At 38.7% G+C, this 25,571-nt stretch overlaps 1 protein-coding gene across 3 annotated transcripts in view; it reads right to left on the reverse strand.

Annotated features, from left to right (window-relative positions):
* Positions 1–25,571, reverse strand: part of KIF16B (kinesin family member 16B) — a 331,966-nt gene that overhangs the window by 15,428 nt on the left and 290,967 nt on the right. For all 3 annotated transcript variants that reach the window (XM_011979462.1, XM_011979461.1, XM_011979460.1), the window contains one exon: positions 24,593–24,676. In XM_011979462.1, coding sequence (XP_011834852.1) covers positions 24,593–24,676 — 84 coding nt within the window. The remainder of the gene's footprint in view (positions 1–24,592; positions 24,677–25,571) is intronic.

Genomic DNA, 25,571 nt, shown 5'->3' on the forward strand with positions numbered 1-25,571 from the left:
TAAATGAAATTATTCAAAGCAGAATGAAAAAAAGATTCTTTGGTTTCTATTTCTAATTTATGACTAGTCATAAAGTCCAATTCTACTTCATGCCAATCTCCCAATTCTTTTAGTATTTCTAATGAATAATTCTTCTTAGCAGGTATTTCTTTCCTATGAGTTACTTTTGCTATACTGAGTTTTAAAGTAAATACTTGAAATATGGCATTTATTTCTTGAGGTTATAGAGAAGTCTGAGAGCTCCAAGTTAAAATTCATCAGGGTGAAAATGTTAGTCTGTGATTACAGAATCAGAACTATTCATTACAGCTATTCAGAGAATCTTCTTTATGAGTTTAATGACATAAGCATATTATATTGAATTATTATGGTACTGCATCAACTGGATTCATAAATTTAATATACTCAGTCTGGTTCACATATTCTAATAAAATCCAGCAAGCTTTAAAACTTTTATAAGAAATGTGCATTTAAAGTCCATGTGATATTCAATTTTTACAGGGTGACGTCCTTGCTCAGGGTATTAAGTAGTTTCAATGATGATGATGACCCAGCCTGGCAGCAAGCTTCTGAGGAAACCTCACAAATAGACAAGCCACATTAGAAAAACCAAAACCTGCTTTTCTCCAGAGCAGAGGTCAAAACCATGGGGTGGAGCGGGGTGGGAAGAGAAGAATTGAGTTTATCCTGCACCTGTGGAACAGAAGTGAGGACACGTAAGGAAGGAGGCAAAGAGCTTCCACACAATCTGACGGGTGCCACTCAGCCTCACTTGGTTGAAGCAGAAAGTGGGAGGATGCTGGGGAAGGAGCCCAGTTCCCAGTACTCACTATGGATCTTTGACCTGTTGATATGTTTGAATCTACATAAATGTTTGGCAACAAGCTCAATATAGATGCATTAAGACTCAACTTCTTCAGCACTGGGAGAAGCCTAGGAGAGCCGTAGAGGCACACTATGGCTGTTTGAGCTCTAATGTAGCCCCATGAGCTGGCACCCTAGGCACTCAGTCCTATGCAGCTACCATGCTGGGCACAAAGACATCAAAGCACTGTGGTTTGAAGTAAGCCCCTTAACTCCTCTGCACCTCAGTTTCCTCCTTGTCTGACTATAGTATTTTCTTTTTAGGATTAGAAGATTAAAGGAGCTATTGTCTGCAAAATGCTTAGGACGGGGTCCATTTTAGAGAACCTTAGTAAACACAGTATTTACTGTTGATGGGTTTACTGCGATCCCATCATAAGTGGAAGAGCATCTGTATGGTATGTACCTTAGTAAGTACAGTATGTACTGCTGATAAGGTTATTGGGATCCCAACATAAGTGGAGGAGCATCTGTATGGTATGGACCTTAGTAAACACAGTATGTACTGGTGATAGGTTTACTGTGAGCCCATCATAAGTGAAGGAGTATCTGTTCTTAGTGAGTACATACTGCACAGATGCTCCTCCACTTATGATAGGATCCCAATTAACCCACAGCCAGCTGAAAATACCGTTAAGTTGAAAATGCATTTAATACACCTAACCTACCAAGCATCACAGCTTAGCCTAGTCCACCTTTAAATGTGCTCAGAACACTTACATTAGCCTACAGTTGGGCAAAATCATCTAACAAAAAGTCTAGTTAGTGTTGAACATCTTATGTAATTTATTGAATACTACACTAAAAGTGAAAAACAGAATGGCTGTATGGACAAAGTATGGCTTCTACTAAACGTGTATCGCTTTTACACCATCGTAAAGTTGAAAAATCTTAGGGAAAACCATGAAGTTGGGGACCATCCAGAGTTGACACTATCTATATAACTTTGTCCTCAGGGAATTGATAGGCAAATATGTTAATTTTCCCCTCTTTTAGATGTTTGGAAACACATGGGCTTAAAATGTGGAAGTGTTTAATGTTTTCTCCTTCAAAGGAAAGTACAAGCAAGAATTTGAAATGGCTTTTTTCCAAATCACCTCATATCAGATGCCAGCAGACCCTTTATTTAAATCATTGTGTTAAAACAAAGAATAGTAAACATGTTTCAAAATGGAAAATCACATTTAAAAATAAACTGAAAATCTAACCCATGTCAGGTAAATTGGTTCTTTTCCAAATCTTGTTTTAAGATACATTTTAGATGCTCTGATTCTCAAAAGTGCCATTTGGAAAACAAAAAAGATGTATTATCTTCTTTGTTTTTAAGCTCATGGTTCCTTCCTTCACTGTATAAACCTTCAGATTCCTAGCATTTGGAGATACAATGACTGCTCCAAATGACCAATTTGTCTGACACAGGCTGTCAAATGAGAATCTTGCTGTGTGGTACCTCTAGGCTATAATGCACTTGAATTCAAATTCAAAGAATCAGGACCTAAAACGCTCAGCCATCGAGGAGAAGTTGTACATTATTTGATGGCACCACAAAGTCTCCCTTTCAGGGGAACTCCAGAACTGGATGCGTCGGGAACACTGAATGACTCTATCGTGTACCTGTCCAGCCGTGGCTGAACAGAATGAGCTATGCCTTTAATATCTCACCTAAGGTAGTTTGTGTAGTGAGGGCAAATCTCCTTTGGTTAAAATTCAGCTGGCCTTGGACAAGTTGTCTGAATAATACTGAGTCTCTGAATTCAGGGCAAGAGGGTAAGCTTTTGAGATACCAGGAGGGATGACCTGCTGACTGTGTTTTGTTCTCTGGACGAGGGGTGCCTGATGTTCCTGTGAGACTGTTTGCCTTGGAGATTACCCTCCTGCCTTGGGAGCTCTTCCTGAGTGTCCAGGGACTGCCCTGTGTCCCTTGGGGGAGCCAGGGTCAAGCCCTAGGTGTGATGAGGACTGTGGCCCCAAGCGGTGGGCCCGTGACCCCACCCCATGAAGAAGATGAGCTGGGGATTTGAATTATTTGCACCAATGATCCTCTTCACTGGAGACAATGACTGAGGCCTGAATATGTCAGGGAAGAGGGAGGCAGGGAGAAAACTTCTCAAGTGCCAACATCTCTAACTCTAAAACAGAATGGGGTAGGTGTCTATTTCGTACAGGGAAATGCAAATTAAAAAGTTCCTTTTTCAAACAGATATTATCTACCAAATTAAGAAACTAAGTTTTAGAAATTGGGCTAGGTGCTAAAAAAGAAAAAGAAACCAAGTTTAAAAGTATATACATTGAATATATGTACATCCAGCACAGTACTTTGCTTTTAAAATATTTGTTAAACAAATGATGCAATGAATGGCTATAGACAATGCTGATAGGCCTTGATAAACAATGAGAAGCATGGGTTTTCTTTCTTTAGGACCTTAATTCTAAAAATTTCATAGGTTTACAATATCTTCTTTCTTCTGTGTAAGGGAAGTTAAATTACTCCAGAGAAGGAAGTCTATCAAATCTTAATTAGTGTTTCAAAGCCACACTCTAGAAACTCTTAAAAGTATACTGGTCATCTCATTGCTTAAGGTCTGAAAAGTTGCTGCAGACAAAAAATGAAGAATGGTGTCGATCAGGCAGTTGATTAAACATGCGCTTCCTTGGACACATGTGTCTGGCTGTGTTAAACACCAAATGAACCTGAAAACTATGTAAGCATCAGTCTTGCAGTCATCAAAATTTTTAGCACGAGTGACTTTTTTTTAGCTGCAGTGCTGCAATAGGAAAACAGGAGTTAAAACGAAGTATTGGCAAAACCTGGATAGAAAGATGCCCCTGATCAAAGGAAAATCTCATCAGTTAGGGGATCCTGAAGGAAGCTATGTGGCCATATAGTCTAAAATATACTGGGTTAATTGAGAATAAGTTGACATTCAGTTTCTGCCACAAGGAAATTGCCTTTCAAAGTAAGAAATGTCAGTATGTATTGACTAAGCTATTATTTAAATATGCCCAGATTCCTTCAAATAAGTAAACTGCAAATAAATACAACTTTGTGAACTAGAAGATAAGCACTATAAGGAAGAGGAAAGGTGAACATATACCAGGAAGCATAAATACCGCATACCCTAGAGATATTAAGGGCAGAAGCAGACTTCCTGTTGCTCACAGCATTTATCCAGAGAGCTCTGAAATACAAGCCCTAGGGTCTACTGAGGCTGTGTTTCCAGCTACCTAAAAAAAAATCCACTGAGAAAAAGGCAATGGCTTCATTTTGTACCTTTTTCAACTTTGATTACCAAATGATTTCTTGATTCCAACATGAGTTTAATTTTACTTATAAATAATATGAAGCAGGTGATTTCAATTAGAAAGCAGATTAGACAAAGTCTTACCTTTTTTAAAAAAATGTTTTTGGTTGCCTGGAATGAAAAGTATATATGTAAATGTAAATGCATTGCAGGGGATTGCTGGTAACAAAAATAAGTATATCTAAAAATGGATGGTAGCTTTACATGGGCAAATGATAAAGGTAAAAAGTTGTGTGGAACTGGAACAAACTGATGTTCTCATCCATTCCCCCCCTAAATATTGTCTCAAAGGATTGCATCATATGCTGTGATTCATTAGCATTATGAAACATAACTGACACATATAGAAGAAAAAAGGGTTGTCAGGGGAAAAAACAGCTAGCTGAATTCTAAAATAAAGATGCAGTTTACACAGCCAACAAAGGACAGCATGAGGTTCACTCGCAAAGACCACAGTGAGCACCTTTTATCTGAACAAAAGCACAAAGTATTTGGAAAACAAATCTGAAAAAAATGGAGTTAGGGGAACTGACGCATTTGCAAGAAAGCCTAATGCAAGAAAGCAAGGCTTCATGAAAGAGGAAGGACGATTCCTGAATGTTGATATAAACAATGAACAGAGAACTTAGTGGGCATGAGACAGACAGTGATTCTTAAAATACATGGATGTGCAAGAAGAATTTTAAACACATCTTTTAGGCTGTTGCAACAAAGGGACTGAATGGAGATCAACTAAACTGACATCAATGGAAATAAATAAAATTGACTATTTCAGGAAGCAAGAAGTTAGGCCTTCAGGTTGATAACAGCACTAAAAGATGCAAAAGTAGCAAATGCAATGTTAAAACAAGCGAAGAATCAGGTGGACCACATGGTGCAGTGCTTCTCAAATAATACGCAGAAGGGAATCAGTTGTTTGGTTGACAGAGATAGACAGAGACAGAAAGACAAAGCAAGACAATGACAGAGATAGAAAATACAGGAGACAGAAAAATCAAAGGACCAGACCAGGAGGTTCAACACTGAACAAATGGAATTCCAGAAACAACAGGAAAAACAACAACAACAACCCCTTAAGAAAACAAAATCATTAAGACAATTTCCCAGAAATGAAGGATATGGCAGAAATTGATAGAACCCATGGAGTGGTCAGCTGAATTGATGAGCTGTTTACCAAAGTAGAGTTCTAAAGGTTCAGAACATTGAGAACAGGAAGAAGGCCCTATAAAGGCAGCTCTATGGGTTTTTGGAAGGGGAGGAGGAAGGGATAGGTCACACACAAAGGATCAAGAATCAAAATGGCTTTGAACTGCTTAGTAGCAGCACTGGAGTTAGAAGACAATGGAGAAATCCCCCTGAAATTCTGAATTAAAGTGGTTTCCAACTAACATTTTATATCTAACCAGTGAGTGGGTAAATGAAGGCATTTTCAGACATGTTTCTAGAAACTTACCTCTCGTACATCCTTTCTCAGGAAGCTACTAGAGACATGTTTCATTAAAGTAAGGGAGTAAATCAAGAAAGGGAAAACATGGGTATAAGAGGCAGGCAAAACAATTCAAGTGAGAGACAAGGATGATGGAGAAGGACAACTGTGGGGTGGAAGAGAGCTGTGGTATGGCTCAGTCTGACTAGAAAAGGCAAGAGGGTTCCAGGGGAAGTTTCTGCAAGGAGGCTATATTTATGAAATATCTGGTGCTCTGAATGTTGGAGAAGAAAATCATACAATTGAGCTATAATTTGAAGTTGAATTAGAGATGAGTATCGTAAACTAAGCAAACAAGCTGAGCTCACCACAGTTCTGACTCAATGCATGGGAGGACCAGGCAGGGAGGGCAAGTGTCCCAGAATATTTGAGGAGAGGGGCTGGTGGGGGGGTGCGTGTTGGGGAGCCATCTTGCACAGTGGGATGTTAACAGCTCCTAAAAATTTTTAAAAAGTCAAGAAGAAGGAATGTAGGAATGCAATTTTAGTTTGGAAGAAAATACAAAAATGGAAGAAAATACCAAAAGGAAAGAGTTGCTGCTGCGGAAGGGGAAATGGAGGGCATGGATAGGGGACAGAATACTGCTTTCCAGAAAAGCCTAATCAAACTGTACGAGCATTGATTTTAGAAACGTCACAAAAATTGCATATACACGCAAAACAGCAGTAAGTGTAAACACACGCGCACACACACACACACACACGCACAGAAAAACAGTCAGAGAAAAACAGAAAAGATACACGCCCAACCACCCCATGAGAGCAGTTACCTCCCAGCACTCAGCTCGGTTTCACAGCCTCTGAGAGCAGAGCCTGAGGCAGTATGGAGGGGTGATGGTGATGATGGAAGCGAAGCATGGGGGTAGGAAAGCGAGCGAGAGAAAAGGACAAAAGCCAACAAAGCGGGTGTTGTTGAGCAGGTCACCACTGTGGGTGACTCAGTCCTGCTGGGGACCCTTTGAGACACACAGAGCACATGCTTCTGAATCGTCCCCGTGCAGGACGGGAGGCAGGCCCACTTATCCACAGACTTGCATCCTCTCTTGTTTAAGAATGATCTCCAGGGCCTCGCCTGCTCCCAGCCTTTGGGACTGCCTGGGTCAGGGCCTGCGGGGGCTGTCTTGGCTTTAGAGAAGGGTGAGGGAGAAAAGCTGAGAGACCTGGCGGGGTGTGGCCACCCACACCAGAAAGGCCCACCATGGCCATGGCCAATGTCACAGGTAGGGCAACAACACAGCGTGTGTCAGCCTGTGGGATGGAACTCGGGCTGATGGTAAGTAAGGGGGACTCTGGCTTTAGCCATAAAGGGGCGCCCTTTACGCAGTGGTGCATGCTAGCCACCCTCCTGAGCTAGGGCAATGCAGGGAGCCATCTTTTGCTCCTGGCCTCAGCTGCTTTGGTTGTTACCACTTTGTCTTTAGCATCCAATTTTCTGATGAGGACTTTCTGATTCACAGCAAGCTTACTCATTATTTTTCAAAGGATAAACGAGCAGTTTTAGGAAATTAAAATGCGAGTTTAACTGCAGCCTTGGGAGGTAAGAACGCAGGTAAACATGACTAATACGCTGGACATAAGCGAATCCATTATCGAAAAGATTCCAAAGCATCTAGAGAAGATAAAGGGCAGCCCATAAGCTCTTAACTTGCCCAGGGTCATAGTGCGTTTCCCCCGGGCCAGACTATGGTGTCTCCATGGGGAGCAGGCCACGGTGGCTGCTGGCCTGAGGTCTGTGGAGCTCTGGGCTATGCTGCAATCCTTCCAGGAACTTATTTTATGTTTTCACAACAGTGAATTAATATTGTATTCTACTGCATAACAATTCTATCTAGATATATCTAAATATTACATACAATATTGAATTATATCTATAATTGATACTTCTATACACATCTATAATCTATACAGCTACAATCCATATTAATATAACTATATGACTATTTAAAATTATACCTGTAATTATATACAATCTACTGACACTTAAATCTATATATTTATATATCTTATTATACTAGGTTTTGTCTTATTTCATAATTAATAATATATCACTGTATGTCTCTTCTCCCAAGAAACACTAGCCAGATATTGGCTGTATTTAAAACAATTCAATTAGGGGACTCTAAATGACAATCTGGTCACCTGATCATGGCAGGAAGGGACTATGAACCTTACTCATGGGCCATCCATTTATTTACACACAGGACGAGGAGTGTACTGAAGAAGAGGAGAAATAGCAGGTTCTGGCAGAAATAAGCAGCTACAGCTGAATAATCAATACACCACCGGTGGCAAGTAATGATACTATGGTATATATGACTCAAAATGGTCACGAATTTCAAAACCATTTTCATAACTCAGGCATCACTAGTAGGTAGTCAATGCTTTTTCTACCACTAGTCACAGCATCTTGAGTATGGCTATTCTTTCCCCCATTTTTAGCTGTACTTCTATCTCCCAGGGGCCCAGGAGCTAATTAAGAGCTTCAGTTTCAAAGACCTTTCCTTCTCACCCCTGTTGTGCCACAGCATCTATGTGAACTGTAAAGGGCAGCAAAATGAGAAAATACTAAAAGGGTATTTAATTAAGCAAAGTAAACAGTGAGGTCAATAGCAACTGGAAGCTAACATCTGTCTTCAAACAAGGCAGGCGAGCCACCTTCAGGTATAGGCAACAGAGGAGTGAGTTTATGCAGGATGCTCCTTTTGTCTATGCCACTTGTGATATCTACTTCTGCTTCAGAGGCGAGGAGACATTTAATAAAAGAAAACAAAGAGTGATGCCTTGCTTTATCTAGGTGGAGAGGAGAAACAGCCCTCCAGCTGTTTAGCACTGCGATGTTCAGGCTTCTTTTCATTTTGCTTTTAAAATTAACCCAGGAAATGAAAAATGTTCTACACTGAACTCCAAATAAACAGCACATACACAGCTCTAAGTCTGCCATCTTGAGCCATTCTGTGCTACCTTCTTCTGATGCTATTTCCATAGATAGGAAAGAGTTGGAGAATCCCTGTTGTGTATTTGCCAAGCCTCAAACACCTTGTAAATGAGCGTGGGAGCTGGGGAGGTGACAGATGTTACCAATCTAACAACGGGGCTGCACATGAGGTGGGATTGTAACTGGGATTGGTATTAGAATATCTAAAGCCCAACAAATGGAAAAATTACCCCTGCAGCCATATCTGGGATGAATAAAAATGCCTTCCGTGATGGTCAATTTTATGTGTTAGATTGGCTGGGCCATGGTGTCATTATTTGGGATGTGTTTATGAGGGTGTTTTTGGATGAGATTAATGTTTGAATCAGTAGAATGGGTAAAGCAGACTGCTCTCCTAATGTGAGTGGGGGCCTCATCCAGTCAGGTGAAGGCCTGAATAGAACAAACTCCAGAGAGTAAGAGGGAATTAATCCTGTCTTACTGCCTTAAGCTGGAACTTCAGTCTTTGCCTACCTTTGGACTCAGACTGAACCATCAGCTCTTCCTGGGACTTGAGCCTGCTGGCTTTCAGACTGGAACTTACACCGTCATCTCTCCTGGTTCTCGGGCCTTCACACTCAGATCGAAACTACACCATCGGCTCTCCTGGGCCTCCAGCTTGCCAAATGCAGATCTTGAGACTTCTCAGCCTCCAAAATCACATGATCACATGAATCAGTTCTCTCTCCCTCATTGCTTATTGGTTCTGTTTCTCAGGAGAACTCTAACAGAGCTTCCAAGCCACAATTTATGAAGTGGTAAAAAAGCACTACTTCAATACCATGGGTTATGTGTGGAAATGTAAAATTCACAAATATATTTAACATTATATTTCACTGTCTAGTTAAGATTATATGTTCAGGCTGAGCGTGGTGGCTCACGTTTGTAATCCCGGCACTTTGGGAGGCTGAGGCGGGCGGATCACGAGGTCAGGAGATCGAGACCATCCTGGCTAACACAGTGAAACCCCATCTCTACTAAAAATACAAAAAATTAGCCAGGCATAGTGGTGGGTGCCTGTAGTCCCAGCTACTTGGGAGGCTGAGGCAGGAGAATGGTGTGAACCCGAGAGGCGGAGCTTGCAGTGAGCCGAGATCACACCAATGCACTACAGCCTGGGTGACAGAGCGAGACTCCGTCTCAAAAAAAAAAAAAAGAAAAAAAAAAGATTAATGTCCAGGGTTTTGGGTGTTCATACCGATTTTATCACTGCCCCCCAGGTCTCATTCAGTTGAAGGACAAGCCATACTGATTCTATCTCACGTGTATGTCTCTAATCTACCAGTTTTTCTCATCCCAGCTGCCAGTGCACCTAGTTTAGGACATAATCATGTCCCCCTGGAAGATGGGAACACCCTAGTCACTGCTCTTCCTGCCCCCAGGCTCCCCTGCTCCCACCATTCTCTCCACAGTGATAAAGCCTCATTCCTCCACTTCACTGCTGACAACATTCCATTGGCTCCTGGTCCTCTGGATCAGGTCCAAAGTCATGGAGATGGCCTGTGGAACCTGGCTTTTCCTTCCCTGTCTACCCTCAACCACCAATCTCACCTTTCCACGGTAGATCCAGATTCCTGAGTCCCACCCTAGTCCTGGTGAATCAGAATATACTGGAACAAGGCTGGAGAATCTGTATTTTTCAAAAAGCTGCTCAAGATAATTTCAAAAATTAGGCCAGATAGATTTGAGAACCACTGCTTTGGGACTCATGTCCTCTGACCTTAACAAAAGAAGTCCATGACTATCCCTGCAGTTACGACAGTCTCCTGTAATGATGTGTCTCTGCCTCATTAGAATTGTGAGCTCCTTGAAGATAAAAGCTATATGACTGACTGCATGCAGAACTTGTTATTGGTTTATTCAGGGATTCAACCTCTTCCTGGCTTAGACTTGGGAGCGTGTATGTGTCCAGGAATTTATCCATTTCTTTTAGATTTTCTAGTCGAGGTGTTTATAGTATTCTCTGATGGTAGTTTGTATTTCTGTGGGATCAGTGGTGATATCCCCTACATCAGGCTCAGTGCAGGCATGGGAAGCAGTCCTGAGCATGAATGGTGACTGTCATAGTCACTGAATGGCTTTGATAAAGACAGCAAAGACCCTAAAAGAGAGACCATCAGACATCAAGTGCTTCCTGTAAAATGCAATTAGAAGTACAGTCCCCCCGATAAACTGTTCTTGCCAAAAAAAAATCAAACCTGAACTTAAGCCTCTGGTTTTCAGAAGATGGAGGATTAGAGGAGCATGGTGAACGATGCCACGGGGTTGCACTCAGCGAAACCCAGAACGTGAGGAATTCAACAGGTAAATGAAACGCTGTCCTCAACAAATAAATGGTGAGTAATAAAAAAAAAAAAAAAGAGAGAGAGAAACCTATAGATTGTGAGAAACCAGAAAGATGTATCAACCAATGCTATGTGTAAATATGTTGGTCATGATTGAAACATATATATTGTAAGACATGAGAAAACTGGTATGGCTTCAACACTGAATATTTGTTTATACTGAGAGATTAATTTGGAGTGTGTGTGTCTGTGTATATGTGTTTGATGATAGTATTGTGGTTACATTTAAAAATTAAAGTCTTGCTTTCTTAAGAGATATAGCTTAAAATATTTATAGGTGAAATAATATGATGCCTGATACTTGCTTTAAAATAATCCTGTGTGTGTGCATGTGTATGTGCGTGAGTGTGTGTGTGTGTGTGCATATAAGTAAGACTGATCCCATGCTGATTATATGTTGAAGTGGGGTGATGAAGAGGGTACATTGGGGTTCATTACATTATTCATTCTGGTGTTCTATATATTGTCATAAAGTGAAAAAAGAGAAAATATAAGGTATTAGTTTCTACATCACAGTATCTGAGATTCGCTTTAATCCAATGAGGCTTGGAAAGTTTGAGATGGTTGTCTTACCCTTTGCATGGTAGAAATTGGTTAATATAACAGAGCTGGATTATTTGATTCTAAGAACTCATTTAACACCTGATATTAACACAGCCAACACTCTTAGGTAAAGGCAATTTGCTCTTTTGAACCAGAAAGGGTTGCAAAGAATTGCCACAGAAGGTCACCCTATACCAAAGAGAACTTTGGCTATGTCCTTCAAGTACTTCTGGCTCTGCACACTAACTTAATAGAAGATTATGTCAAGTTTTCTGTCTGACAGAACTAAGAAGAATTTAGTTTCAGTACTGTAGAAAGTTAAGAGGTGGAGGCAGGAACAGCCTTTATTAGATATCTTAAGTGAACCTTGAAGAAAAAGCTTTTACAATTTATACTAACAGTTAAATCCAATAATAGGTCACTTAGAATATCGTAAGTGATACTACAAGATAGAAGAACATAAAGACCCTCAACCAAACACCAGTGTGAAAAAGTGTTTGCAATAGTACATGAAAATTATAGGGGAAAAGGATCTTTACAGCTGTTTGTCCAATTACATCAGTGTTCCATGAAGCCTCTCGCCTACTTAATGACTACATGTGATTACAACATATTTCCTTCTTGGTTTCTGTGTTCAAATGTTTTAACGTGGAAAGGGAATCCCACTAGGTCTAATTTGCAGACTTGGGAAGGCAATGATTGATTCACATAGACAGACATTGAACTTGAGTTTGGGAAGAACAAGTGAGTAAATATGGTGCTTGATAAAAGATACAACAGTGAATCTCATATTTTAGAGTAATGAGTGAGCCACTTCTAATAAAACATAAATTATCATACGCCAAGCAGTGGAAAATACATATGAAAAACGTAATTGTTTGGAAGAAACATTCCTCTTAATAACAGTTTAACATTATACTCTCAAGAAAAAATGATTAATAGTGTCAAATCTACCCATCTGTCCATCCACCCAGCCACTGTTCTTCTCTTCCCTCTTCTTCTTTTTCTTTCTTTTTTATTTTTTTAAGCAAAGCAATAAGGACAAAATAAGAGGTCGGAGGAAGGATAGAAGTGAAAGAGCAATTAAGAGAGAAAAGGAGGAAAGGATGATTATAAATATGTAATTACCACATGATGACTTATTTTTAAACATGTACCTTTAAAAAATAGATTTTACTTCTTAGTTTTAGAGGTTGTTAGAAACATTGAATGTAGTATACAAATTTCCCATAGAACACTTGACCCCCAAATATGCACAGCCTCCCCCACTATCAAAATCTCACAACAGAGTGGCATATTTGTTAGGATTGATGAATCTACACTGAGGTATCATTATCACCCAAAGTCCGCAACTTACATTAGGGTTCACTCTTGTTATACTTTCTATGGGGTTTGAAAACTGTATAATGACATGCATTTACCATCATATATCATACAGAGTAGTTTTACTGCCTTAAAAATCCTTTATTCTCTGCCTATTCATCTCTCCCCTCCCTCAAATCCCTGGCAACCACTGATCGTTTTATTGTCTTATTAGTTGTGCCTTTTCCAAAATGCCATATAGTTAGAATCATACACCATATAATCTTTTCAAATTGTCTTCTTCTACTTAGTAATATGCATTCAATGTTCTGCCAAAATCTCTTCATGGCTTGAAAGCTTGTTTCTTTTTAGTGCTACATAACATTCTATTGTTTGGATGTACCACAGTTTATTTATCCATTTACCTACTAAAGGATATCTAAGTTACATCTACACTTTGGCAATTATGATTAACACTACTATAAACATTTATGTTCAGATTTTCGAGAGGGCATGTTTTCAACTTCTTTGGGTCAATGCCAAGGAGTGAGAGGGCTGGATCATACGGTAAGAGTATGTTTAATTTTGTAAGAAATTGCCAAAACCTTGCAAAGTGGCTATACTATTTTTCATTCTCACCAGCAATGAATGACAGTTCTTACTGCACATCCTCACCAGCATTTGGTACTGTTTATGTTCCAGCTTTTGGCCATTCTAGTAGGTGTATGGTGGTATCTTGTTTTCATTTCCAATTTTCTAATGACATATGTTATTGAGACTCTTTTCATATGCTTATTTGACATATGTATATCTTCTTTGGTGAGATGTCTATTCAAGTCTGTTGCCCATTTTTTTCTTTTTTCTTTTTTTTTTTTTTGAGACAGAGTCTCGCTCTGTCACCCAGGCTGGAGTGCAATGGTGCTATCTTGGCTCACTGCGACCTCCTGGGTTCAAGTGATTCTCCTGCCTCAGCCTCCTGAGTAGCTGGGATTACAGGCATGCACCATCATACCCAGCTAATTTTTGTATTTTTAGTAGAGATGGGGTTTCACCATGTTGGCCAGACTGGTCTCAAACTCCTGACCTCATGTGATCTGCCCGTCTCGGCCTCTCAAAGTGTTGGGATTACAGGGGTGAGTCACTATGCTCGGGCTCTTTTGCCTATTTTTAATGAGGTTGTTTATGTTCTTATTGTTGAGTTTTAAGAGTTCTTTGTATACTTGGAATTACACCCCTTTATCAGACATGCCTTTTGCAAATATTTTTTCTCAGTCTGTAGATTCCCTTCTCATCCTCCTGACAGTGTCTTCTGCAGAACGGAAGTTTTAAGCTTTAGTGAAGTCTATCTTATTTATTTTATGAATCACGTCATTGGTGTTGTATCTAAAATGTTATTTCCACACCCAAAGTCATCTAGGTTTTCTCCTATGTCATCTCCTAGGAATTTTATAGTTTTGTGTTTTACTTCTAGGCCTATAATCCAGTTTAGTTTTTGTGAATGGCATAAGGTCTGTGTCTAGATTGGCTTTTTTGCATGTGGATATCCAATTGTTCCATTTATTGAAAAGACTATTTGTTGAAAAGACTATCTTTGCTTCATTTTATTGCCTTTACTCCTTTGCAAAAGATAATTAATTATACCTATTTCTGGACTCTCTGTCCTGTTCCATTCTCTATTTGTCTATTCTTTCACCAGTATAACACTGTCTTGATTACTGCAGCTTTATATTAAGTATTGGAGTTTGGTAGTGTCAGTCTTTCGAATTTGATTGGGAGTGAGTTGAATCTACAGACCAACTTGCAAAGAACTGACATCTTAACAGTGTTGAGTCTTCCTATCCATGAACATGGAATACCTCTTCATTAGTTTGTCTTTGATTTCTTTCATCAGAATTTTGCAGTTTTATTCATATAGAACTTGCACATATTTTGTTAGATTTATACACAAGTATTTAGTTTTGGGGGATGCTAAAGTAAATGGTATTGTGTTATTAATTTCCAATTCCGTTTGTTTGTTGTTGGTATATAGAATAGCTATTGACGTTTATATATTAACCTTGTATTCTACAACCTTGCTATAATCATGTATCAATTCCAGGACTTTTTTTCTTTGTTAGTTCTTTCAAATTATCTATATAAACAATCATGTCATCTGTGAATAACACAGTTTTATGTATTACTTTCCATCAGTATATATTTTTTCTTGTCTTATTGTATAAGCTAGCATTTTAAATGTTTACTTGTAAAATTATACTGTAAGTCACTACAAGACAACTGCAAAGTAGCAATAGCTTAAAAAAACAATAATAATTTCTAGTGTTTGCTATGTATCAGGAACCTATCCTAATATTTTATATGAATTATTTCATTAACCATCACAACTGTATAAGATGGGTAATATTATTTCCATTTTATGAGTAATAAAACTGACTCACAGAGAAGTAACTTGTTCAAGATTACTCAGTCATTAAGTAGCAGAGCAATAATTCACAACCAGATCTAATGGTTCTATAGTGTATTTAACTTTATCGTGTATCAACTGAGGACCTATTACAAACTATGTTTTCTATTAGGTACTTTTTACATGCCATTCTCATTTGATCCCCTCAACAATCCTGAAAATTAGTTTTTCTTATCCTTGTTTTGCACTGAGAATAATGATGCTCAGAGGGGTTAAATAACTTGCCCAGTGGCAGTTTGCAATTTGGTACAGCAATCTCTCAAACCCATGTTTACAAACGTGCTCTCATTTTGAATTTTTTTTTGTATTTTTTTTTGTCAGAACAAATATCTGCTATTTGCTGTTCAACACAGCTTTAACTGGACACTGAACAAATATTTACTGAGGACCTATTAAGGGGCATATATAGTTCTAGGTGAACGAAGCATTTGGAATCCCTGTCTTCACAAACCTAGCTTCTCATAAAACATAAAACACTTTGTAACAAAACCAACCAATCAACCAGCAAAATACTTTCCAACAACTGTTAAATGCTGTAACCAAGAAATAACAGGGGGAATCTGGTGGATGGCATTAGGGCCAGGACTGCTTCTACTCAGTGGGCAGGGCAGGCCTCTCTGAGGAGAATACATCTGAGCTGAGGGAAGTATTCCAAGCCCTGAGATGTTTTGGCTGACTTAAAACACGATCAATAAAGAAATGAAGATCCTGATTTCCAGCTTAGAGCTTAAATTGGAAGCCCAAAGAAGGAGAACAACTTTCTGCTTATAGTGTGTTTTGACTCCCTGAGTGGTTAGCCATCATCTCAAAACTGAATGTCATTTGGGGAGTAAGAAGGAGACAAATGGCAGAGTACAACTGTTTGATGACAGTGTAGTGAGTCCTCCCTTTTCTCCCCTAGACTTCCATCTGAGTTTAGAAGTTGTTATTATTTTTGAAAACAGTTGTCTTAATTTTGCTTTCCTCTTACATCAATGACTGCTCATGAAAACCAAAGTGAGATTTTTCCTACTTACCCTCCAATTGGAGACTCTCGCTCATTGTTGCATTCATAAAGCACTAACACATATACATAGGATTTCTGTTGTATAAAATGATTTGACAGGCAACTAGCCTCAGGATTGCAGCATCTTCAGCTTCTCTGACTCCAAGAGCCACCAACATGGAAAAGCCCCCACACTCTAATTCAATTTCCTTTAATACTCCAACAGCCACTAAACATAATACCTTTCAAAAATGCTTTGCTACTGATGATAGTGGTCATGGACTAATAACAGAAAACAGCTCCTGCTAATGTAAATAACTAGATAACCAGAAGAAAAAATAAAAACTTAAATGAGGAAGAAAAAGGTTCTTCCTATGAGGTATTTATTTAATCTCTATGTTGATAATGGTTCTATTATTATATGTGCTGTAAGATCAGCAGAGAATAGATGAAAAGAACATTAAATGTAGAACTGCCTAATATCTTTCCAATAGGTAAATGACTGAGGGAACTCAGAAATCCTAGGATTTTTACTTCTTGATATTTACTTTGAAACCGAAAAGGCTTAATCTATAAAATGTGTAAACCAAATAATTCTATTATTGATAATTCAAGGTTTGAGAGTAAAATAAAACTAAAGTAGAAGGAGAAAGTGTTTTTAGTCAGGAAAAACTAGGCTGTGTGTTGCAGGCACCATAAGCCAGAAAGGTGACTCCTGGCCGTGGAGTGGTGGTGGTGGTGATGTATCAATACTGACAGCCATTACTAATACCTGTATTTGGCAGATAAGTCATTTGAACTACCGAGACTTTATTTTGGAAACAGTTCTTCATTTACTTTACGTCTCCCATTAGACAGGACAATGCCTATAAACTCTGGGCATCCCATTACTGAGAGAAAAATAAAAGAAAAGCAGTTAGAACTGGCCTGGCATTCTCACAGCTAAGCTGTAGTGTTCTCCCGTGGACCACAAACAATTTCAAAGAATATCAGCGCCAGACAAGGCTACTCTGTGACCATGAAGGATCAAGCCCAAAAAATAAAAATAAAAAAAAAGACCACTCCATAATAGTGTCAGATCAAATACGAAAACATGAACACTGTGATCAAATATAATCAAATATTTCCTTTTCTGGGCTAATACAGTGCTTTTTATCATTCATACTTTTTATTGATATGCTATAGTTGCACATATTTTTGGGCTATATGTGATGTTGATATCTGTATAAAATGTGTAATTTCAGGGTAACTGGAATATCCATCACCTCATTTTTCTTTACTTTGTGTTAAGAACATTACAATTCATATCTTCTAGCTATTTTGAAATATACAATAAGTTATAATTAACTATAACAGCCATACTGTATTATCAAATACTAGAACTTATTCCTTCTAATTGTATTTTTGTACCCATTAATCAACTTCTCTTCACCCACCTTCATCCCATTCTCAGCCTCTGGTAACCACCATTCTACTCTCTATCCCCATGAGATCCACTTTTTTTGCTCCCACATATGATTGAGAACATGCAGTATGTGTCTTTCTGTTCCTGGCTTATCGCACTTAACAACTTAACATAATGACTTCCAGTTCCATTCATATTGCTGCGAATTCTTTTTAAGGCTGAATAACATTCCATTGTGTATATATACCATATTTTCTTTATCCATTCACCCACTAATGGATGCTTGGGTTGATTCCATATCTTGGCTTATCAATCATGTTTTTTTTTTTTTTTGAGACAGAGTCTTGCTCTGTCGCCCAGGCTGGAGTGCAGTGGTACGATCTTGGCTCACTGCAAGTTCCGCCTCCCGGGTTCATGCCATTCTCCTGCCTCAGCCTCCCGAGCAGCTGGGACTACAGGCGCCCGCCACCACACCCAGCTAATTTTTTTGTATTTTTAGTAGAGACAGGGTTTCACCGTGTTAGCCAGGATGGCCTCGATCTCCTGACCTTGTGATCCGCCCACCTCGGCCTCCCAAAGTGCTGGGATTACAGGCGTGAGCCACCACGCCCGGCCTCAATCATGCTTTAAACCTCACTCTGTTCTTCTTGCTTTCTAGATAAGAATTATTAATACACTCAATCAGAGAATTGCCCCCAGCATCCAATCCAGAACAAAGCCCTGTTTTCCTACATTCCTCCCCAAATTATCTATTACAAATCCAAATTCTTAATAACTTCCTTTTAATACCTTCTTACTGAAAAGCTTGCATGTTTCCTGTGGTTCACATGGTTTTTCCTTGTTGTGGTAAATCAATAAATCTAACATTGCTTTAAAAATAGATGTATTCCTGGGATTTTTTGGCTGAAACTGATTGATACCTATCTATTTCTTTCACAAGCAGAAGTCCAAGGCATACACCAAGTCAGTTGGGGACTTCACAGTGGGCAGTCTTGCAGTCAATGACCTGGCAGACATGCCAAGAGAACTAAGCAGCTGTAAATAACCACTGTGTCAATCTGGAGGAACTGTGCTCCTTTCATAATGATCCGATGCCTCTAATCTTTATCATTTTGGACAACAGCTCCACCATGATTAAATCTTTCAGAAAGTCACTTCTATTTTTCAGATTACAATCTTACAGGTTGAAAAACAGGCTGGTATTACAGCCAGAGTTCCGGTATCTTCCAGGAATCATCATGAATAAGGACAGTGACACGATTTTAGTGTCTCTATTGATTTTGCAAGTAAATGTAATAAACTGAGATACTACTATTGTTACATTTCATGTAGAGCTGGGGAGTGATGCTCTTTTGCCTTCCCTTGGCTCTTAAAACAGCTCTGAAATGTACCATAAGGCTCCATCATTTTCCTTGTCATCATTATCACCATCACCACCACCACAATCATCACTATCATCACAAGACCAACTAACATTTTTGAGTGTTTTTCTTTGTACCAGATTCCGTGTTATACATGCAATCACATTTAATTCTCAGTACAGCTCTAGGACAGTGTTATTATAATCCTCATTGTTCAGAGAAGGAAACTGAAACAGTGACATTAAATAATTCCAAAGGAGCAGAATCAGTACTCAAAACTAAGATGATCTGCTCCAAGGTCCACACTCCTAGCTATCATATTTCTTTTGATCTATCTTAATGCTCAAGCTAAAGAGATGAAAATGGGGACAGAAGAGGTAGATTTCAGTTGCTGGCTGCTCCAGTTTTCTAGGCAGTTTTGAAGAAAATTTCCTAGGATGTCTCACCTTCTTACTTCCAAAAGTGACTGTATTATTCTGGTAAGTTTTGTGGTTTTAGAGGATTTCATTTTTTTCATTAATTATAGTTACTCCTTGAAATGACAGATTATTAAAATGATTAGCAGAACTATTTCCAAGTAGATAATGTTCTCTGAAATTAGAAACCCAAAATGCACCTTTCATCAATGAACAAAAATAAAACAGAAAACTCATTAACTTGGGCCTAATTTGGAAAGATTTTCTGATAATTCAGTGAAAGTGAAGCATGTGTGAAGTATAATGGGAGATTAAGAATTGAATTAGACATCAATTCTGCCGACTTCAAGTACTGAAGAGCACAGCAGGGAAGATGTGAGACATAAACATAGCTTTTGATACATGTAAAAAGTGACAGGAGTCTTAGAGAAGCAGAGGTGAGGTTTCATGAATGTTCCAAAGCAGTGCTACTCAAAGTGTGACCCATGTTTCAGACACTTTTACTTCAATTTAACTAATTTTATGTCCGTTGAATCTATATATATTAAAGAAAAGAATTGTACTTCCATTTTGTATGTCCTTTTTATTTATTATTTTCTTGTAATTAATTGTCATTCATTGTGCACAAGTACTGATAAGTGATGGAATTAAATAACTGGTTCTTCATCACTGGCAGTTTGAGAAACATAATATTCTAGAAACATATGGTTCAGCTTGAGATGTTTCAGGCCCATGGTTAAGAAATACTACATACCACATTTATTAGAACTCAATTTGATATCCATTTGAATATACATATTTATATACTATGGATATGTGTATATTTATTATATATTTACTTTATATAATATGCACAATATTTAAAGCCACAAAAATGTCTTTAAAGATATTCTAAGCTTATATTCTTCAGTAATTCACATAAAATGTCCTTTTTTATACTTTGGTGAATTTGACATACTCTTAAATCCTCACAAGAACAATGTGACATCTCATAAATAAACAAAGCTGTAAGCAACTGAGATTCAGAACCTTTTATTACTCACAAAGTGAATATTTGAAATCAGCAATCACAATAAACATCTTTCCTTGAACAAAGAAAATAGGATTATAAATAAAAGCCATCCTTACTGCCATGGTTACTTAAGAGATGAGGAAAGGGGTCTGTGTTATTAACTAGTTTCTTCAGTTCTAGAACACTGCTTGGCACACAGTAGGTGCTCAATAATTGCTGAATAACTGGAATGGCATTTAAGAATAAATAATTAGACAGTGGATCTTAGTTAACACTGTAGTGATAACACTGGAAGGTGACTTTTTTCAACAGCAAAGGCATTTCTTTACAGGAAGAACCAACTCCATTCTAAACTTAGAGTATGTTGATTAAAAGAAGGGGTTTGTTCTAAAAGACAACTGAGTATGAACCGTGGCTTTGCCACTTACTACCTTTAGTGACCCTCTTTCTCCTCCCCGAGACACAGGCCTTCCCCTGTAAGATGAAGATAATGGTAGAACTCACCTCACAAGCTGGTTGTGAGGAATATATGACAGGATATCATAAGCACTTTCCACTCATGCTTGGCCTTAATAAACAGCAGGCAAATGTGGGAAAGCAGGCACTATGTGAAGCATATGAAATTGCTGATACTCCACCATTTCTGGTCTACAACACAATGGCAGTTTCTAATGGCTCAACCTAAGTTACGCTATCTCACTGAAAATACATTAAGAAGCACCTTTTGCTCAAACTAACGTATCAGAGACTAGGTACATTCTTTTCCTGTTACCTTCACTGCTGTGTCTGCCAACACATGTCTCCCAGGCAGCTGTCAGGGCTACCGGAAGGAATGTCTGGAGCCTGGGAAGCATGTCACATATGAGGAGTGTTGTTAGCACAAGCCTCTGACTGCCCACAACATGCACAGTTACACTGAACTGGTTGAGCTGAGCCAGGATGGCAGCATAGGGCGATCTACCCATGTTAGAAATCTTCTAAGATTCTATAGTTCTTTTTGAACAAAAGTGCTGGGAGCATTTAAGCATGAGATGTAAAGCAATCATTAGCCAGATTCTGAAAAAACTGGCTCCAGCTACAAACCAAAATTGGCTAGGTATCAGTGGAGAAGATAGAAGGTTGGCAATGAGATTAGCACTTATGACTCAATTTATACTCCTCTACCTACTATCTTACCATCATCACATTCTTACTCCTGCCTTTATGCGGTGCAATATGTTAAATGTTACAATTTCCAGCCCCTACACTATCACCACCCACCACCAGACACACAACCAATACTCCTTGCTCCAAGGTAAAAAAATTAATCTCCAAAACATCTGACAACAGCGAGAAATTTCTGTTCCTATCCATCATTTCTAAAAATAAATATTTTAACAGACTTAACTTTTATAACTTGAGAGTGCCAAAATGGTGTTTATGTTTTTAACATGAAAACACTTTATACTTTTGCTAATAAACTCAAACACGAGGTCCAAATCTTAGAAATATCTTAATAGAAGGAAGATTAAAACACAATTGAATGCCTACTTAAAATACTACTTTATACAGCTATATCACGGTGAGGTTCAGAAAGTTGCATTTCTGGATATTAATAATCGGTCAGATAATTTCTTTTAAGCAGACATCACACTAGGTAAAGTTTCATATAGGAATTTAAACACATGCACTTAGAGGAAAGGAAATATCTCATTTGTCTTTGTATTATATGTAACACCTACCACTGTCTCTAGTATGTAGTAAGGAATTAAATAAATGTTTGTTGAATTAAATGGGAAGTTCAGGGAAAATAACTAAGTTGATTTTCATATGAAAATAGTCGCAGGGAATTAACTCAAGAATCTCAGATTAACTTTCTATTAAAGTGAAGGTTACTTACACTTGCTCCTTGAAAAGAAGATAATATTCTAAGATTTAACAGTCAACATTAGGTGAAATGCATTAAATTTCAAAAGTAAGTGCTTATTTCCATAATGTGTGGAAGCTGTTCTCTAAAAGATAATGCCACAGAAAAATAACAGTCACAGCCAAGGGAAGGAAGGGTTCCTTGCCTAGGCAGAGACATTAACATAAAATTCTGCTCATCAACAGCTGATGGTTTAGAAGGGTTAAGTGATGAAGTATCAGATGTCAAAAGGACAAACATAGGTTCCACCTGAAAGCATTAATAATGAAAGAGTGCCCTGAACTTTGTTCTAACTCAGGAAGTTGGAATGGAAAACCAAAGGTACCCAGTGCTGTGCTCACAAATGCACGGCACACAAAATGCCCAATCGGTCATGGCACAGCTGTGCACCATGTGAGTTTAACCACAGCCCTGAGTAGCCAGGGAGGACAACAATCTATTTTCTGTTGACATATAAAAACAAGTTTATAAACCATCATTTTCCATGTTTCCAATAAAGGCAGATCTAGTTAATGAAGGCAGGGAGGAGTTAGGTAAAGAAAATAATCCCCAGTTCTACTGTTATTTTTTAATTTTTTTGTAAGACACAATCAAACCTTTGAGAAAACTTGATCAAGCAGACTCACTGCAATCACCTTTTCCTTGAAGACAAATTCTTCAGTTGGGTATCAGGATCATGCCATTCTAGGTTGAGTTACTTCTTCAGATGCATAACTCTACAGTCTAACTCAAATGCTGCTACACATGGCTGCATCCTGAAACTCCTCTTTTATCAGAGTGGTTCTATATTCAAGATCTCAAAACTCTAAAATGCTCCTCATGGACAACAACCTCCCAGTCTTCAATTTCTCCTTTGCTCCCACTTCTCTCCTTCTGCTCTCATGGGAACCTCCAGCCTCTAGAAATTTCCCTAATCCTTGTTCAGTGGCATTAAGTGCATGCCATGGGCAGCCAATTTTAACTGGCTGTCACCAGGAATGAGAATACCTACTTTCTATGTAGCACTTCACAATCCAGAAAGGGCTCTCTCAGGACTTTCCTTTTTTGACTTTATTTCCAATAGGTCTTACTATTATTACTCTTAAAGTAGCAGCAAAGGGCCGGGCGCGGTGGCTCATGCCTGTGATCCCAGCACGTTGACAGGCTGAGGCGGGAGGATGGCTTGAGGTCAAAAGTTTGAGACCAGCCTGGCCAACGCGGTGAAACCCCACCTCTACTAAAAATACAAAAATTAGCTGGGCGTGGTGGTGCACACCTGTAATCCCAGCTACTCAGGAGGCTGAGGCAGGAGAATTGCTTGAACCTGGGAGGTGAAGGTTGCAGTGAGCCGAGATCATGCCATTGAACTCTAGTCTGGGCAACAGAGCGAGACTCCGTCTCAAACAAAACAAAAACAAAAACAAAAACAAAAACAAATGAAGTAGCAAGGGGAATTCTGGGTCTCCCTGAAAGCTTGCTGACACTAGGTCGTCATTAGCTGTCTGTACTTCTGTCCCTTGTCTGCCTCAATGGTTCACAATGGCAAGACAGTGACCAACAAGCAAGGACCAGCCATGATCATACTTTCACCATTCTTAAAGAAAACAACTGGTCCCTGCCTTGGTGAAAAGACTCAGCCTCATTAGCATCTCCAACCAAATAAGCAACTATATCCCGAAAAAGAAATACAAACTAGATAAAGCAGTCAACAATGTGCACTGGCAGTGAGGCAGTCCGAAAAACAACAGTTGTGTTAAACCAGAGTTCTACATGTAGTTGGCTTGGAAGATTAAGTTAAAATAAGTCGAATGAAACCTACCCATGACTAAAATAGGTATGTGTCTTTTTGCTTCCAACTCTCTTGAAAAAGCAACAATGATGTAATACTATAAATCTTCAGTTAATTAATTCCAAGTTTTTGCAGCAAGCTTTGTACTCTCATCCTGTATCACATACCATCTGTCTATGGTGAATATTTAGTTCTCACTCACATCCTGCTTCCTAACCCTTAGAATAAATGCATCTTCTTAAAAATAAGAAAAATGTTCCGCTAGACCAGAGGAAGATAAGGACTTGTATTTTAAACAAGCTGATATCATATCTTCATAATCTACTGCTGCCATCTCCTGTGTTAATGAGGCAGCACCTTCACACTTGTGAAGAAATGTAATAGTACTTAACAGAAACAATGCTTAATGGTCAGATGGCACATTTTCTACATACACAGAGGAAAAACAGCTTAATTCTGTTACCTCTAAGTGACTTCGTCTCTCAGCAATCACACGTTCATCCTTATTTCCAAATAGTTTCTTTGGAGGAAATTCAAGGGCAGCAAGCTGAAATAGACATTTTAAAAGACATGCATTAACACCACACCTATTAATTGTTGGGCTATTATTAATCTATTATTTGAAATCTCTTCCATGGGGTGAAAATAAAGAGGCTGAAAGTTTAAAGATAGTGGGTTCTGCCTTGCTTTATCACCAACTGTGTGACCTTCAACAGATACAGCAACCTTGGCTCAGATTCCCCAGTGGTCATATGAGAAGACAGGACAATGGGAACTCCACAGAAGAATGAAACTGATTCTCAACATTCTGTCTCAGATGACATATCAGACTCTGTGCCAGGTGGTGTTTTATACTTTTTGTTTTTTAAAACATGTTTGTTCTTCTTTCAGTCCCCTTTTTAAACTAGAATTCAATTAGTTTTGTGTTGAAATAAGAATTTGAAAATTCAAACTACACACTACCTGAACATTCTGTAAAATCGTTTTCAGACTATTGCTAAGGTTCTCTAAATATTCAGTACTGTCTTTTCAGTTACCACTGCCAATGAAGACTGCCCATGTGAAAAGAGGACTTCTCTCTGCATCTTTTCACCTTGCTTCCTAAAAGTGAAGGTTCAGATTTCGTTTTAGCCTGATCTTAGCATTTCATAGTATTTCTCTTATGCTTTCCTTCTTGAACGTACAAAAATTATAAACAATAAGTTTTACTACAGATTCCCAGGCAAGATAGGATTATATAATCTGGCGAGAATCCGACTAGCCAGTGTTGCCTTGGCTGAATAAATGCTAAGGAGCAATAATTGCTGCAGTTGCGGAATTCACTATTTCCTTCCTTTCTCAATTTGTCGGGACCAGACAAATTGAAGCCAATGAAGCATTACCAAGAAAAAAATGAGCATTTCTCCCACAATGTAGGGCACAATATGTCACAAAATTCCAAT

This window comes from Mandrillus leucophaeus, unplaced genomic scaffold (genome assembly GCF_000951045.1).
Source record: "Mandrillus leucophaeus isolate KB7577 unplaced genomic scaffold, Mleu.le_1.0 Scaffold202, whole genome shotgun sequence".
In the NCBI taxonomy this organism is placed as follows: domain Eukaryota; kingdom Metazoa; phylum Chordata; class Mammalia; order Primates; family Cercopithecidae; genus Mandrillus; species Mandrillus leucophaeus.